Source organism: Bubalus kerabau, chromosome 10 (genome assembly GCF_029407905.1).
Source record: "Bubalus kerabau isolate K-KA32 ecotype Philippines breed swamp buffalo chromosome 10, PCC_UOA_SB_1v2, whole genome shotgun sequence".
NCBI lineage: Eukaryota > Metazoa > Chordata > Mammalia > Artiodactyla > Bovidae > Bubalus > Bubalus kerabau.
The window spans coordinates 42,988,821-43,005,115 of record NC_073633.1 but is presented as its reverse complement, the minus strand read 5'-3'; the positions used below and the strand labels follow the sequence as shown (position 1 = coordinate 43,005,115).

Sequence of the window (16,295 nt, the reverse complement as noted above, 5' to 3'; positions counted from 1 at the left end):
TCTTGAGGAGATCTCCAGTCTTTCCCATTCTATTGTTTTCCTCTATTTCTTTGCATTGATCGCTGAGGAAGGCTTTCTTATCTCTCCTTGCTATTCTTTGGAACTCTGCATTCATATGCTGTATCTTTGCTTTTCTCCTTTGCTTTTCGCTTCTCTTCTTTTCACAGCTATTTTTAAGGCCTCCCCAGACAGCCACTTTCCTTTTTTGCATTTCTTTTCCATGGGAATGGTCTTGATCCCTATCTCCTGTACAATGTCATGAACCTCAGTCCATAGTTCATCAGGCACTCTATCTATCAGATCTAGGCCCTTAAATCTATTTCTTGCTTCCAGTGTATAATCATAAGGAATTGATTTAGGTCATACCTGAATGGTCTAGTGGTTTTCCCTACTTTCTTCAATTTCAGTCTGAATTTGGCAATAAGGAGTTCATGATCTGAGCCACAGTCAGTTCCCAGTCTTGTTTTTGCTGACTGTATAGAGCTTCTCCATATTTGGCTGCAAAGAATATAATCAGTCTGATTTTGGTGTTGACCATCTCGTGATGTCCATGTGTAGAGTCTTCTCTTGTGTTGTTGGAAGAAGGTGTTTGCTATGACCAGTGTGTTCTCTTGGCAAAACACTATTAGTCTTTGCCCTGCTTCATTCCGTATTCCAAGGCCAAATTTGCCTGTTAACCCCAGGTGTTTCTTGACTTCCTACTTTGGCATTCCAGTCCCCTATAATGAAAAGGACATCTTTTTGGGGTGTTAGTTCTAAAAGGTCTTGTAAGTCTTCATAGAACCGTTCAACTTCAGCTTCTTCAGCATTACTGGTTGGGGCATAGGCTTGGATTACTGTCATAATGAATGGTTTACCTTGGAAACGAACAGAGATCATTCTGTTGTTTTTGAGATTGCATCCAAGTACTGCATTTCGGACTCTTGTTGACCATGATGGCTAATCCATTTCTTCTAAGGGATTCTTGCCCACAGTAGTAGATATAATGGTCATCTGCGTTAAATTCACCCATTCCAGTGCAATATAAATGCTTGAAACTAGTTGCTGGTAAATTTAAGTTTTGCTTTTGGGAACTTTCTGGATTTTTTTTAATATTTTTAATTTGGTTGGTTAAATCCTCAGATACAGAACCTGTGGATTGTTTTTATTAGCTTTCGAAAGTATAGCAACTATAAGAGACAAGTGCTAGGCCAAGAATCTCCTCTGGTGATAAAATTGTATAGAACCATAAAATCACACAGTTCAGTTCAGTCGCTCAGTTGTGTCTGACTCTTTTCGGCCCCATGAACCACAGCATGACGGGCCTCCCTGTCCATCACCAACTCCCGGAGTTCACCCAAACCCATGTCCATTGAGTGGGTAATGCCATTCAACCATCTCCTCCTCTGTCATCCCCTTCTCCTCCTGCCCTCAATCTTTCCCAGTGATAGGGTCTTTTCAAATGAGTCAGCTCTTCACGTAAGTACAGCTAAAACTGGTGAAATTTGATAAACTCTCTGGATTGTAACAATGTTATTCTCCTGTTTTAGACATTGTACTCTAGTTATTTAAGATATTACCATTATGGCAAACTAGGTAAAGGGAACTTCTTTGTACTGTTTTTATGATTTCCTATGAATTTATATTTCAAATTTTAAGTTTTTTTAAAAAGTGCTGGGTGAACTTTTTCAGAAATGTAGATAGTGATAAAAATATTCAGTCTTGCTGTTGCCATCTTATGATTTAAATAAATCCTTTTAAAGTGTTTTGAGAAAGAGAGCTATTTCTGAGGGTTGCCTTGGGCAGTTTTATCTATCTTGAATTCCTCCACATCAATGAGCAAATTGAGAAGACTAATGAAACCCATAAATATACACATCATTGGTGAGCCTGAAAGTAAAATGTGTAGATGAGCCATTTCATACACTGCCAGAGGATTGCTAACATCAAAAGACATGAGTGAGGAAGCCATCCAGGTGTCCTTAATCTTGATATACCTTCCAGGTTTAGGAACAGGACTATTTATACAGTGCTTCCATCAAAATTCAGTAGGCTTGCCTCTTGCTTTGGGGGACTTAGAGGTGTTTTAGGCTCCCCTGACTCTAATAACAACAGAGTTAAATTTTTAGAAGGTACAGATGGGCTGCTTTTGAAGCAAACAAGAGGCTGGTCTAGAGAGTAACAAGGGGGAGACCGTCCCATAAAATAAGGTGTTGGAAGGTTTCTCTCTCGTTCTCTCTTAGGCTGCCCATGTAAGCTGAGCCCTAAAAAATGGGACTATAATGGGCACGTGGAGAGCAAAAACAGGAGGAAGAAGGTTATAAGCAAGAGGAGGAACATGTGCATATAGAGTGTGGTAAATGAGGGGAGAGAGTAGTTTGAGATGAGGTTGCAAAGGAGGGCAGAAGCCAGGTGATGCAGGGCCTTGCCAGTCTTGTTGGGCACTTCATTTTATGCTGGTGCAACAGGAAGCCCTGCAAGTCTAACAAACAGGAACATGGTGATCCAGTTTGTGTTTGAAGAGGATTGCTTTTGTAGTTGTGTGCGTTCAAATCAGGCAGCGAGTTAGAGACTACTTAGGAAGGTATTGAGAGAGACTGAGCTGTACCTTGGAAAGAAATATTTTAAAAATCAGTGTTTTAACACCACAGGTTTTTTTTTTTTTTCTTTGCTCACAAAACAGTGTCGTTAAGTTGGGCCTCTCTCTTGGGCAACTCTAGTGGTACCTTGAACAACCAGGCTCCACCCATATTTTAACTCTGCTATCTTTAATCCATGGCCTTTACAGTCATCAGGAAAGGGAAGAGCAAGTATAGATAATGGTTTGGGGGTTTAAGAACAGACCTGGAAGTGATCTGAGCACTTTGGCTGGTACTCTGTTACCAGAACTACATCACATTGGCTCAGTTCTAATTGCAAGAGGTGGCGCCTTCCTGGGCAGGAGGCAAGGGAACCATGATGGTCTTGACTTGGGTATAAGCAGTGGAGATAGAAGTGGATAAATTCTTGCTTTCCCTCTTCTAATTATCTCCTTCATTCTCAGTTGTACTTAATGTGTATCAGCTTTATTGGACTCCTCAGTGCAGTCAGATGGGACTCCTGGCCCTTCTTCCAGCTTGTCCTGCCTGGAATGCCTGTGTTTTATAATGCTGCTTGCTTGTCTTATGAAGTTGAAGGCCCGACTCAGATGCAGCAGTCTCCTCTGATTGCTTTCAGACAGGAACGATTTCTTATGCTAAACTCTGAGAACAGTACTTTGTTGTGTCACCTTTCTAGATAAACTCCATTAGAGCCAGGACCTTGCACATTTAGTTCAGTTTTCTCAAGAAATTAGCACAGTGACAGTCATTTAATGAAAGTTTGCCAAATTGAACAAACTCTGCTTAATCTGATTATTGCTTCTGTTAAATGCAGACACTCTGGAGACAAGACTGCTTTGTTCATTCTTGCATTCCTAGCACCCAGCATCTTAGGCATTCAGCGTATGTCTGAGCCAATGAATGGGTATTTGATATAACTATAGAATACAATACAGTCACAGAATACCCATATTTACTAGACTCACTTAAATTCAGCTGCACATTCAGGAGATGCAGCAGTTTTATGGTGTCTGTGATTCTGCCTGTGCTTTGGCTCAGCCAGCCATGCCCTGTCCTGAGGGTGAGGGTGCAGAGCCCTTGTGAATCTGCTGTTGCCTCATGCTGTCACACATTAACAGCAATCAGGCTGTACTGAGTGTGATTCTTATGTTTAAAAGAAAAGTAGTTTGGGGGTACAGTATAGCCCCTAAATGTAGGTAGCTTCATTCACATTCATCTGAAGAAATAGAAGTCTCTCCCAATGCTGAGGGAAGAACGAGCTATTTTGCATCTAGTACAACTACTGTCCTGTACTTTGTGGGCATCTTAAGAAGCTTTCAAGGATAATTTCAATTTTATACTGTTTTTGCCTTGCCTGTTGTATGGTCACACCACTTAACATGGCTCTTCTCTTGCTCTCTGCACATCCCCTGTTCAACCAGTTCTTGCTTCCCACCTATACCCTTCTCACAGGAACATCCTTGCCCCCTGCCCCAGCTAGTGATTGTTCTAGTCCTTAGCCAAGAATGATTCTGCTTCCTTGTTTATTAAAGAGAGCCATCAGCCCTTGTGATGGTTGTAAATCTGAGGGCTCTGAGGGATTTGCCCCAGTTGCTGGTTTCCCTGGTAACTGCTGAACCAATCTGATGTCAGTTTCCCCTGCAAGTGGTAGCCTCCTTCATCCCCTAGGAGTGACGATTGCTGCCGTGGTCTGCCTGCTGTCTGCCAGGCACTGCGAGGTGTTGCTCCAGGACCATTTTGCTGCAGATGTGTAAGATATCCTATCCAGTAAACCACTGATATCTCTGTCACTGTCTCTTGGCTCTTTCTTCAGTCTTGAGGCATGGCAATTACAGGGTTTGCAGGTTTGCAGAGTACAGCCCAACACCTGCTGACCAGCTGTAACTCTTATGTGGTAGAAATGACACTGAGTTTAAAAGATCTGTTTCAGCTGGAGCTTTGCTACACACCATGTGTATGGCTTTCCTAAGCCTGTTTTCTTTTTCGCCTGTGAAATGGTGAAAATACCTACCCCACAGTGTTGTTAGGATATAAATGAGATAATTGTGAGACTGTTTTATGAATTGTAAAGCATCATGTTAACCTGAAGAGGTTTTACATGTCCCCCAGGGACACTGCATTTGCTTACAATTATCTTACTTTTCATTCTTGTATTCTACTCAGCATTACTTCTATGTTATTAATATTAATAGGAGAACTTCTTATGCTGCTTTGTCCTGTTAAGGCAAAAAGGAAATGTTGTTTATCTTTTTCACTGGGCATTTTAGGAGACATCTTAAAGCTTAGACATTGCCAGTCTACCTCGTGAGCTGATGAGCACCTGAAAAATGACCTTGGTAACAGGCAGCACAGTGGCTGAGGCTGCCTCATGCCGCCTCAGCTGCCCTGGGGCAGCCAACCGGGGGCACTCCTGAGTTGTTCTAGTATCTTATAAGTGGTGAAAACAGCCTAAAACTCTGCAGCTTCTTCAACTCATTCTCTTTATTTGATCTCTCTTCTTTTTTCGGTTCTTTTCTCCAAAGGATGCAGTTTGTTTTGTTTTGTTTTGTTTTTCCTCTACCAATGCTGCTAAAAAATTCCTGGAAGAGAGAAATGTAGACCCTTTCTTTTCCTCTATTGCATCTACTTATCACTGAAGTGAGGCAGTTTCTTTTGCTGTAATCTATCTTTGAAACAGCCAAGACAGCATTGCCATTGTGCTCTACTGGTTAAGTGCTTTATTGATCCATTAATTTACCATTTATTAACTGATTATTCAGCAATCAGACTTCTCAGTCCCCAATATCACATTGCAAATAGTTCTTGTTTTTACAGTAATTGGACTTTATCTGCATTTTCTTTGAAAGGGCAAACTGGGGTTTCATGTGGAGGTAAATATGAAAAGCTGCCGATTCATTTGTGCTAAGGATAAGGAGAGGGGACATAATGCTCCCTCAGGCACTATGTCTTTGTCAGATGACTGATCACCATGAAGAATAAGGTATTCCATGTGGCAGGAGCTGCACCATGCATTTTTGTGGACTACACCTGCTTATGTATACAATTAACTTATTTTAGATAATGCATTTCTGTTCAATTTTTTCTTGTTATTGAAAGCAATACATGTCATAAAAGAAGTTTGGAAATTACAGAAAAGTAGAAAATCAAAATTAATCAGAATCTAATTGCTCAGACGTAGTACTTGATTTTTATGTACTTTGTGTCTTGAATAATTTGCTTTAGAAAAAACATTTTATTGTATATCCCATTAGAATTAGGATTAAGAGAAACAACTACCTCTTATTTGTAAGTGAACCTGGATAGACAGTTGACCCAAATAATCAACAACGGTAACCACATAAAAAATAACACTGCACTGTTGTCTGTCTAGACCTTGCTCAGGCCCTCCCTCGTCTTTTCTCCACACCCCCAACCCCAGTCTCCTTCCCCCAACCTCCCTCCTGTCCCTACTTCCATTCAAGGAAGATTCAGCTTCCTAGTGATGTTAATGCTTCTAGAGTTTCTCACACTGTTTCACCGATTTCTCCTATTGCAGCAAAGTATGAGCATGTTCTCAAGAGGTCTGGGACCAGTCTTAAAATGTCAGCCATGAGTCCACAACTTCTCTGCATTCTGATTTATCCTAAAGGTTCCTATGAATTTTGCTTTCTAACTTCCTTGTGTTCATTGTATTATAAAATATATTAAGTGTCTTACCTCTGAGTAAAATTCTCTAGGAAACTGTGCCACATTTATCAAATGACTTTTAAACTCTCTGGTATATGGCTGCATCCCCTGAGGGTACACATTACCCTAATTTGAGAAACCTGGACTCTGTAGATAAGTTTGTATTTTCTAAGAATATATTATTAAATAAAAGAAGTAAAGGAGTCAGATGTATACTGCTGCTGCTGCTGCTGCTAAGTCGCTTCAGTCGTGTCCGACTCTGTGTGACCCCATAGACAGCAGCCCACCAGGCTCCCCTCTCCCTGGGATTCTCCAGGCAAGAGTACTGGGGTGGGGTGCCATTGCCTTCTCCAGGCAGATGTATACAAGACTCCAGTAATTCTCAATGGAGAGATACAGATCATGCCTTCCTAGAGGGAGGTGTCAGAATCATCTGGAAGGTTTCTTCAGATTTTGCTCTGCTTCCTTTTCAGTTTGAGAAAAAGGAAACAGGAAAAAGAAACAGGAGCACAATGAGCTCCTGTTCTGATTGGAAAAGTCCTTGACCTGTCCTGTTTATCCCATCCCAATCTGTTGAAGTTTAGGATTTGGAGCAACCATAGTCCTGAATTAGAAAATTATTCTGCTGCATTTGAAATGTATCTGCAGAGCTCTAATCATCTGACCATTTGTTCTCAGTAGGGTGCCTTCAGTGCTTCAGCGCTTTTAGCTCTCCTCCTATTTCCTTTGTTCTGTGCCCTGCATCCTTCCTGCAGGTTTCCAGTATCATCATCGTAGTAACGAGCTATTTCTTACTTGAGGCCCAATGGCATAAATGCTACATTTCTAAAACATTCAATACTATAATAAATGTAAGGAATTCCATGATAAAAGGACATCTGGCAATAAAAACTGTTTAGAGCCGTTCCTGTCACCACCCAGTACCAGCACAACACTGAGCAGTAGCAGTCTGAGTACTCATGCAGCAAGGCAGATGCTGACCCCACGACCAGAACTCCACTTTTCAGGAAAGAAGCGTCTCACTCTGTGGGACCTATGAGTATCTCAGGGTCCAGAGTCAGGAAAGGGGTCCAAAGTCTGCCTCTTCCGTTCTTATATGTGTAGGGTTTCAGTCCATTTCCCTTTCATCCTTTGTTTTCTGAAGCCTCTACCTCTGACAATTTGCGAAAAGTCTGAGCTGTAACACAGATAGTTTATGCCAAGAAAAACAGGGCCAAAGTAAAAATTCCCAGGTTTTATAACTAGGCCTTTCCCAATTCATTTTAACTTTTAGTTTTCTTTTCTACATTTATTATTTTTTTCTTTGAGACTTAGACAAAAAGATCATGTGAATCTGATAGTAAATATTATTACAAATAAAAGTTTATTCTTTAACAGTTTTTAGATACTATTTAAGGGATATTCACCCACAATTCCAACATGGTTTTTTCCCTCCATACCACCAAGCGATTCTCTGACACCAGCTGAGTTCCTAAAATTCAACTCAGTTCTGACACCATCTACCCACAGATAAGTAGTATCAATTTCCACAGGTTAATGACTTATTTCCAGGAGACTGCCCTCCACTTCAGAGGCTAATTGCAAGTCCTAGCTGTCATGTGTATTTCTGACTGAATGGCTGTAAGTTATGAGGGTCCCATGATTCCCTCCTTGAGTTTGATTAACTTGCTGGAGTGGCTCCCAGGTTGTGGGAAACCAGTTTTCCACTAGATTACCATTTCATTACAAAGGATATAACTTAAGCAGCCAGATAGAAGAACTGCATATAACAAGGTATGAGGAGAGGGTGTGGAGCTTTCCTGCCCTCTCTAAGGCACCATTCTCTGAGCACCTCCACATACTAACCAACCCAGAAGGTCTCTGAACCCTATACTTTGGGTTTTTATGGAGGTTTCATTACATAGGTATGATTTATTAAATCATTGACCACTGGTCATTTAAAAAAATTTTTTGTTTTTGTTTTTTAACTTTTTAGTTTATTTTGGAGTGTAGTTTGATCAACAGTGTGTCGTACAGCAGTGATTCAGTAATACATGTACATGTAGCTATTCTTTTTGAAATTCTTTCTCCCTTTAGATTGTTATATACTGTTGAGCAGAGTTCCCTGACCCTTGGTAATTTATTCAACCTTCAGCCGCCTTCCTTCCCCTGGAGGATACAAGTGTGGGACTGAAAGTTCCAACCCTCTAATCATATGGTTGGTTCCTCTGATGAGCGGCCTCCATCCTTTGGTGCTTTCCAAAAGTCACCTTAGTAACATAAACCCAGTTATGGTAGAAAGGAGCTTGTTATGAATAAGAAGACACCCATTTCCCCTTTATGGCTCTGAAGTGATTTCAGGAACTGAGGACTAGAGATCAAATACTATAACAAAAAGTGCTCCCATTGCTCTTATCTCTCAGAAAATTTCAAGAGTTTGGGGAGCTGTGAGTCAGGAACTGTGGACAAAGACCAAATATATATGAGAAATATATTTTGGGTCTTCTAAATGACCAGATATATATTTCATATAAATCACAATATGACACTCTTTGATAGAAGGCATTATATTCGATACAGTGATGAACAAGATGAGCCATGTACCAGCCTCTTGGAGCCTACAGTCTGGGTGAAATCAATTAAATAATCAGAAATAACTGTTAAGTTTATAATTGATAGCATTTGACTATCTCCTTGTTGAGGTGGTTTCTTCACTTGGTCAACCCCACATACCCATTTCTTGCCTCACTGGCCACTCCTTGGTTTCATTTGCTGAGTCCACCTCATCTTTCCATCTAAATGTTGCAATGCCCTTGGCCTTAGCCCTTGAAGCCTACTCTACTTAGATCATATCATCTAGTCTATGGTTTTAAATAATACCTAGTAATATCAATACACTGATGACTCTCAAATTTGTATCTGTATTCCCTATTCCTCTCTAAACTCCATAAAACTTTAAACATCCCAATCCTCAGATTCACTACTTTCCATCTCATTAAATGGTACCACCATGTATCCGGGAGCTCAGGTCAGAAATACAAATTTTTCTTTATTCTTTCTTTACTTTTACAGCTTTCATCTACTCTGTCAGTAAGTTCTGTTGGCTCTACAAACTATGTCCTAATCCTACCGCTTCTTATCACCTCCACTGTTCCCACTCAGGTTCAGTGACAGGAGCCTCCTAACTGGTCATCTGATCCTGGCACCCTCATCCCCCTCCTTATTTATGCCATCTGTTCTCCACTTCTTAGAGCAATATTTTTGAAGCCTGAAACAGACCCTTGTAAAAATCCTCCAGTGAAGAAGTACTGATTTCAGGTCTGGGGCAGGAAAAGTGCAAGGTGAATCTATGAGGGTAGGATACTAACAGTGAGAGAAATGATGAGAGTTTAATCCAGTTTTAACTATAAAATTTAAAGTGTTGCATACTGTCAAACAGTAAAGGAAGATCTTTATGAAATTTTTCTCGATATTACACCAGACTTTTGGAATTTAAAGACATAAAGTCAAAGAATGTGTAATATAAAGCAATAGCAGATTTCCTTTTTGATAGTTTGTGTGCACATACACATAGTTTAAGAATTTTTCAAACCAGCAAAAACATTCTAAGAAAGCACAATGAAGTTTTATATACCTCTTAACCTAGATATACCAACTGTTAACCTTGGTCACTTAAGTTGAAGCATATAAAAATGTTCCAAAAAAAAAATTGATCATTTAGATGATTGAAACTGAATGCACACATACACATATAATACATATTTCCTTTTGCCAAATCATCACAAAGTAGTGTGATGCTTCATTATTTATCTTCCTACATAAAATACATATCCTACGTAACTAAAAATCTGTATCTCAACTGAGAAAAATCAATGCTAATTGAACATCATCATCCTTATGTAGTCCTTATTCAAATTCCCCTATTTGTATCATCAGGCTTTTTTAAAACGTGATACTACCCAACTAATTTAAGAGTCTGCGGTGCTTTCTCTTATAGAATAAAGTGACTGTGTTTACTGTTGGCTTACTCCAGTTTTTTCCTTTTGTGATTTAGCTGCTTACATCCGTATTTGACAACAGCATCAAGGCCTTTGGAGTAACTGAAAGTGATCCTTTTGACTGGGAGAAGACTGGAACTGATGGCTCCCTCACCACAACCACTACTTCCGCCACTCCTCAGCTGCACACCCGTTTGACCCCTGCAGCCATTGGGTATGTCCCAAACAGTGTTCAGCAGTGTCTTTTTTCTAGATGCATTCTCGTAGCAGAAATGTCTTTTATTTCATCCAGGTTGCCTCAGATAACCAAATGCGAAGACACAGGGATGCCTTTGGGTTTCCTGGAATTAACATTGCTCTTATACATGACTTTGTTCACCTTTACTTTTCTTAGAAAGTACTTACAGGTTATACCGTGAAATGGCCGCTTAGAACTGGTGTTGCTTGTTAATGTCAGATGTACAGAAGGTTTTCTTCCAAATGCAAAGGGGCATTTGCTGCATTTACTACTAAAGAATATATGAGATCCTGGAAACAACAGCCACAATTATTTCTAACTATCTTCTGCTTAAGTTTAGTGGGAACAAAACATGTAGCTATTCTTCTTATGAAAGTGATTAATTTTCAGAGTGTATTAGAAAGAGGTTAGTATTATTTTTGTTATTTAATGTCTTTTTCTCTACATATGCATTCATACAGTTGCTTTTGTTATTTTTTATTTGGAGGAAGTTGTCCTTTTTCTGACCTCCCCTTTTTTTTTAAAACCTGTTCTCTAATTGCTTTAAACCGATTTAAAAGAAGGAGCAAATAGGGAAAAACCATACAGTGACCTAATTGGGATTCTCTATCACTAATCCATTGCTTTCCTTTTATATTGAGATGAGATACTAGAGCGTATTGACTCAGAAAAGCTTACATGGACCCATAGAACTGGAGATGATATCCCTAATTAGTCTGTGTGTTAGTTGCTCAATCATGTCCAACGCTTTGTGACCCCTTGGACTGTAGCCGCCAGGCTCTTCTGTTCATGGAATTTCTCCAGGCAAGAATACTAGAGTGGGTTGCCATGCCCTCCTCCAGGGGATCCTCCTGACCCAGGAATTGAACCCCGGTCTCCTGCATTGCAGGCAAATTCTTTACCGTCTGAGCCACCAGGGAAGCCCAGTTAGTTAGTCTAAGAGTTCTTAAATGTGAGACCCTGACTAGCTACAATAGAACCACCATAGATGTTTGTTTAAAAATACCTATTTGTAGGACTCAGAGCAGACCTACTAAATCAGAACATCTAGGCATGTGGAACAGAAGTTCATACACATCAGATGTTTCTCATGCTTATCTGGTTTTGGAATCCATCATCCTGTTCCAGCCACTTTACTTTACAAGTGAGAAACTAAATAGCAAAAGATTAAATAAGAAAATGGGACTAAGAGCATTTAAAAGGTAAATGTCCAAAGGTGGCCATTAAAACAAAAACGCAAAGCTTCTAAAATATATATTTTTTAAAGTACAAAGAGTGCCTATCTTATAGAGAATATAGCAAAGTACACATTATTATAAAATACTATAACAGGATTAAGACCAAACTTAGCAGTCATCGAGATAAATATGCATGGGCACATCTATTAAAAGATTTTTAGTTCCGTTTACATTGCTACATACAAGAGATACACTAAGAAAAACACATTTCAGAAAGGGATAGACAAAAATAAATCAGGAAAATGGAAATAGAAAATAGCAATCCTGATATCAAACAATGTAGCATTCAAGTAAAAAAAAAAAACACACAAAACATTAAACATTACAGAGATGGAGGGGTACTTTTAATGCTAAGTGTCACAATTCACAAATGGGACATAGTATTTATTAATATTTAGTCGCCAGCATCATAGCAGTAATCTTTAGAAAGCCACAAATACCAGAGATTCAATGATACAAAGAAACACACCAGTAACTGGAGATTGTAATACAGTTCAATCTGTGTTCACAATTGAGTTCAAGATTGAATTCAGCTGAATGAAGAATAAGAAATAGAAGACGACAACACAACTTAGGCATATTTTTCAACTCCTATACCCTGATGATAGAGATAGCACCATCCACTCAAGTGCCCCTGGTATATTCATAAAAATTGATCAGTTATCAGGTCACCAAACAGAGGTAGTTCCACAAAGCAGAAATGTTACCTTATCTGATCACACTGTAATAGAAACAGATATTCAGTTCCGTTCAGTTCAGTCGCTCAGTCGTGTCTGACTCTTCTCAACCCCATGAATCACAGCACGTCAGGCCTCCCTGTCCTTCACCAACTCCTGGAGTTCACTCAGACTCACGTCCATCGAGTCAGTGATGCCATCCAGCCATCTCATCCTCTGTCGTCCTCTTCTCCTCCTGCCCCCAATCCCTCCCAGCATCAGAGTCTTTTCCAATGAGTCAACTCTTCGCATGAGGTGGCCAAAGTCCTGGAGTTTCAGCTTCAGCATCATTCCCTCCAAAGGAATCCCAGGGCTGATCTCCTTCAGAATGGACTGGTTGGATCTCCTTGCAGTCCAAGGGATTCTCAAGAGTCTTCTCCAACACCACAGTTCAAAAGCATCAATTCTTCGGTGCTCAGCCTTCTTCACAGTCCAACTCTCACATCCATACATGACCACTGGAAAAACCATAGCCTTGACTAGACGGACCTTTGTTGGCAAAGTAATGTCTCTGCTTTTGAATATGCTGTCTAGGTTGGTCATAACTTTGCTTCCAAGGAGTAAGTGTCTTTTAATTTCATGGCTGCAGTCACCATCTGCAGTGATTTTGGAGCCCAAAAAAATAAAGTCTGACACTGTTTCCAATGTTTCCCCATCTATTTCCCATGAAGTGATGGGACCAGATGCCATGATCTTCGTTTTCTGAAAGTTGAGCTTTAAGCCAACTTTTTCACTCTCCACTTTCACTTTCATCAAGAGGCTTTTGAGTTCCTCTTCACTTTCTGCCATAAGGGTGGTGTCATCTGCATATCTGAGGTTATTGATATTTCTCCCGGCAATCTTGATTCCAGCTTGTGTTTCTTCTAGTCCAGCGTTTCTCATGATGTACTCTGCATATAAGTTAAATAAGCAGGGTGACAATATACAGCCTTGACGTACTCCTTTTCCTATTTGGAACCAGTCTGTTGTTCCATGTCCAGTTCTAACTCTTGCTTCCTGACCTGCATACAGATTTCTCAAGAGGCAGATCAGGTGGTCTGGTATTCCCATCTCTCAGAATTTTCCACAGTTTATTGTGATCCACACAGTCAAAGGCTTTGGCATAGTCAATAAAGCAGAAATAGATGTTTTTCTGGAACTCGCTTGCTTTTTCGATGATCCAGCAGATGTTGGCAATTTGATCTCTGGTTCCTCTGCCTTTTCTAAAACCAGCTTGAACATCAGGAAGTTCACGATTCACATATTGCTGAAGCCTGGCTTGGAGAATTTTGAGCATTACTTTACTAGCATGTGAGATGAGTGCAATTGTGCGGTAGTTTGAGCATTCTTTGGCATTGTCTTTCTTTGGGATTGGAATGAAAACTGACCTTTCCCAGTCCTGTGGCCACTGCTGAGTTTTCCAAATTTGCTGGCATATTGAGTGCAGCACCTTCACAGCATCATCTTTCAGGATTTGGAATAGCTCAACTGGAATTCCATCACCCCCACTAGCTTTGTTTGTAGTGATGCTTTCTAAGGCCCACTTGACTTCACATTCCAAGATGTCTGGCTCTAGGTGAGTGATCACACCATCGTGATTATCTGGATCGTGAAGATCTTTTTTGTACAGTTTTTCTGTGTATTCTTGCTACCTCTTCTTAATATCTTCTGCTTCTGTTAGGTCCATACCATTTCTGTCCTTTATCGAGCCCATCTATTATTTACTAACAAAAAAGTGTCAAAGGCTCTTCAACCTGGAAACGTAAAAACCTTCTATCAAACTACTCTAGGGTAAAAGGGGAAATGGAAACTGAAATTATAGGAAAAACATTGATAACTAAAACAGTACATATCAGAATCTGTGGGATACATTTAAAGCCAAAATAAGGGGAAACTTGATAGCATTGAATAAGGAGATACGTAATGTCAAGATGTCTTATTACTGATGATATTAATGTTGGTAATCTGGTTAAGGTGGTGTTAGGTTTTTTTACCATAAAGTTGCTGTTTTTCCCTTTGTGTTTTACTACTCAGTAATACTTTGTGTTTTACTACTCAGGATACTTTGAGGCTGTTTGAATATACTTATTTTTCATCATACATTTGTCTACTCGTTTTAGTATCCATCTTGCCTGCAAAGTATTAGACCCATAAGCCTACTATTTACTATCTGGCTCTTTGAAAAAAAGTTCACTGACCTCTGAGTTTTCTCTCGTTGCAAATGATATGGTCGAATACCTGGAAAACCCTAGAGAATCAGTGTTAAAGAGAAAAAACGATAATTTGTGTCCCACAACTCTTAGCTCTTCGTAGAGGGTGAAAGTGTAGAAGGTAAGAGGATGCTTTAGATCAGGGGTCAGCAAGCCTTAGCTGGTAACTAAGGGCCAGGTGAATATCCGTGGGCTCTGCTGTCTGTCACCACCAGCACTGCCCCTGTAGTGCTAAAGTAGTACAGCCAGTGTGTAAACAAATGAGCATGCCCGTGTGCCACACATAGTATTACACAAGTAGATGAACAGATTTGGCTCATAGGCCCTAATTTGCCGACTCCTACCTTATATTATGGGAAAGGGCATGAAAAGGATGTTCAGTCTCATTACTTGTCTTGACATCTGTCCAGTTCTTCCGTATATCTTCTTAATGTTTACCCCTAGTCTGCTTCTATAATTTATACCTTGCCTGCAAACACAGGCCGTGTGCTCCCGTCACATATCTTCCTTATTCTCACAGCGCGACGTATGTATAACACTTGGGCCTTTAGAGTGGTTCACTGAGAAGACATCCATTTTCCCACTCATAATAATTGTGTGCGTCAATATAATCTGCTGAAGGCATTTTTTTTCTACTTTTAGACATTGCAGATCCCTCTTAAGAAAAGGTTTTGCTGTGTGCTAAATCTTACGTTCAGTCAGCAATATTAAAAAAACAAATAAACTATAGTCTATAAAGTAGAACATACTAGTTACAGAACATCAGAGCCAGCAGGCATCTGATCACTTAGTGAGTTATAACTGAGAACTAGAAAAGCCCTTCATAGGCCAGAAGTCTTGGGGAGTGATGACCAACTATGTAAATTGGACATGAAATTACTTTGAAAGAACATATGGACAAATGCCAATTAATATTTTCTAGTTTGTTCCTGGTCAGTTCATACAGAACCATATGAACTGTATAGTTAGAAAATTTCTTGTTTCCCCTCGAAGGCAAGAATCATAACACAATATTTTTCTGTTTATAGTTTTTGTTATTCTCTAAGAAAAATAGGTTAAGAATAGAATATATTAAAATTCACAGAGTCAATAGAAAATAAATGCTTTTAAAGTGATTGCTAACTATTGTATCAGAATTTGTGTTTTTAAATCAGCTTGAAAGTTCTGTTGATCAAAATGCTGTTTATTTCGTAGAATTGGCATGCCCTAAGTTTCTGAGGTTTTTGTTTTCTTCTACTATCTTAATTATGTATAGACTTCATCATTTAAATCTAGAAACAAAATGTAGGATAGTCCCATAGTAATTTTTGATTCTGGTGTTTTTAAACTTCTGCCCTTTTTTCTTTCTTTTTTTCATTTATCACTTTCAGAATTGCCAACGCCACTCCCATCCCAGGAGACATGCTTCGAGAAAATACAGATGAGGTGTTTCCAGACGAGCAGCTTAGTGATGGAGAGAATGGCGTCCCTGTTGGTGTGTCACCAGATAAAGTGCCCGGGTCTCTGGGACACCCTCGTCCCCAGGAGAAGGATGTCTGGGAAGAGATGGATACCAACAGGAATAAGATAAAGCTTGGGATTTGTAAGGTGCATATTTCTTGCATAGGAAATGATATGTATCTCTGTCTCATTTTTCTCCTATTGGTTTAGCAGAGTATCATGATTCTCAATTTTGAATAAGTAGAACACTCT

General features: G+C 39.7%; 1 protein-coding gene across 8 annotated transcripts in view; it reads left to right on the top strand.

The window, feature by feature from the left end:
* The window catches only part of TTBK2 (tau tubulin kinase 2), a 132,270-nt gene that overhangs the window by 92,257 nt on the left and 23,718 nt on the right, over positions 1-16,295 (top strand). For all 8 annotated transcript variants that reach the window (XM_055537516.1, XM_055537511.1, XM_055537515.1 and 5 more), the window contains 2 exons: positions 10,279-10,436; positions 15,974-16,190. In XM_055537516.1, coding sequence (XP_055393491.1) covers positions 10,279-10,436; positions 15,974-16,190 — 375 coding nt within the window. The remainder of the gene's footprint in view (positions 1-10,278; positions 10,437-15,973; positions 16,191-16,295) is intronic.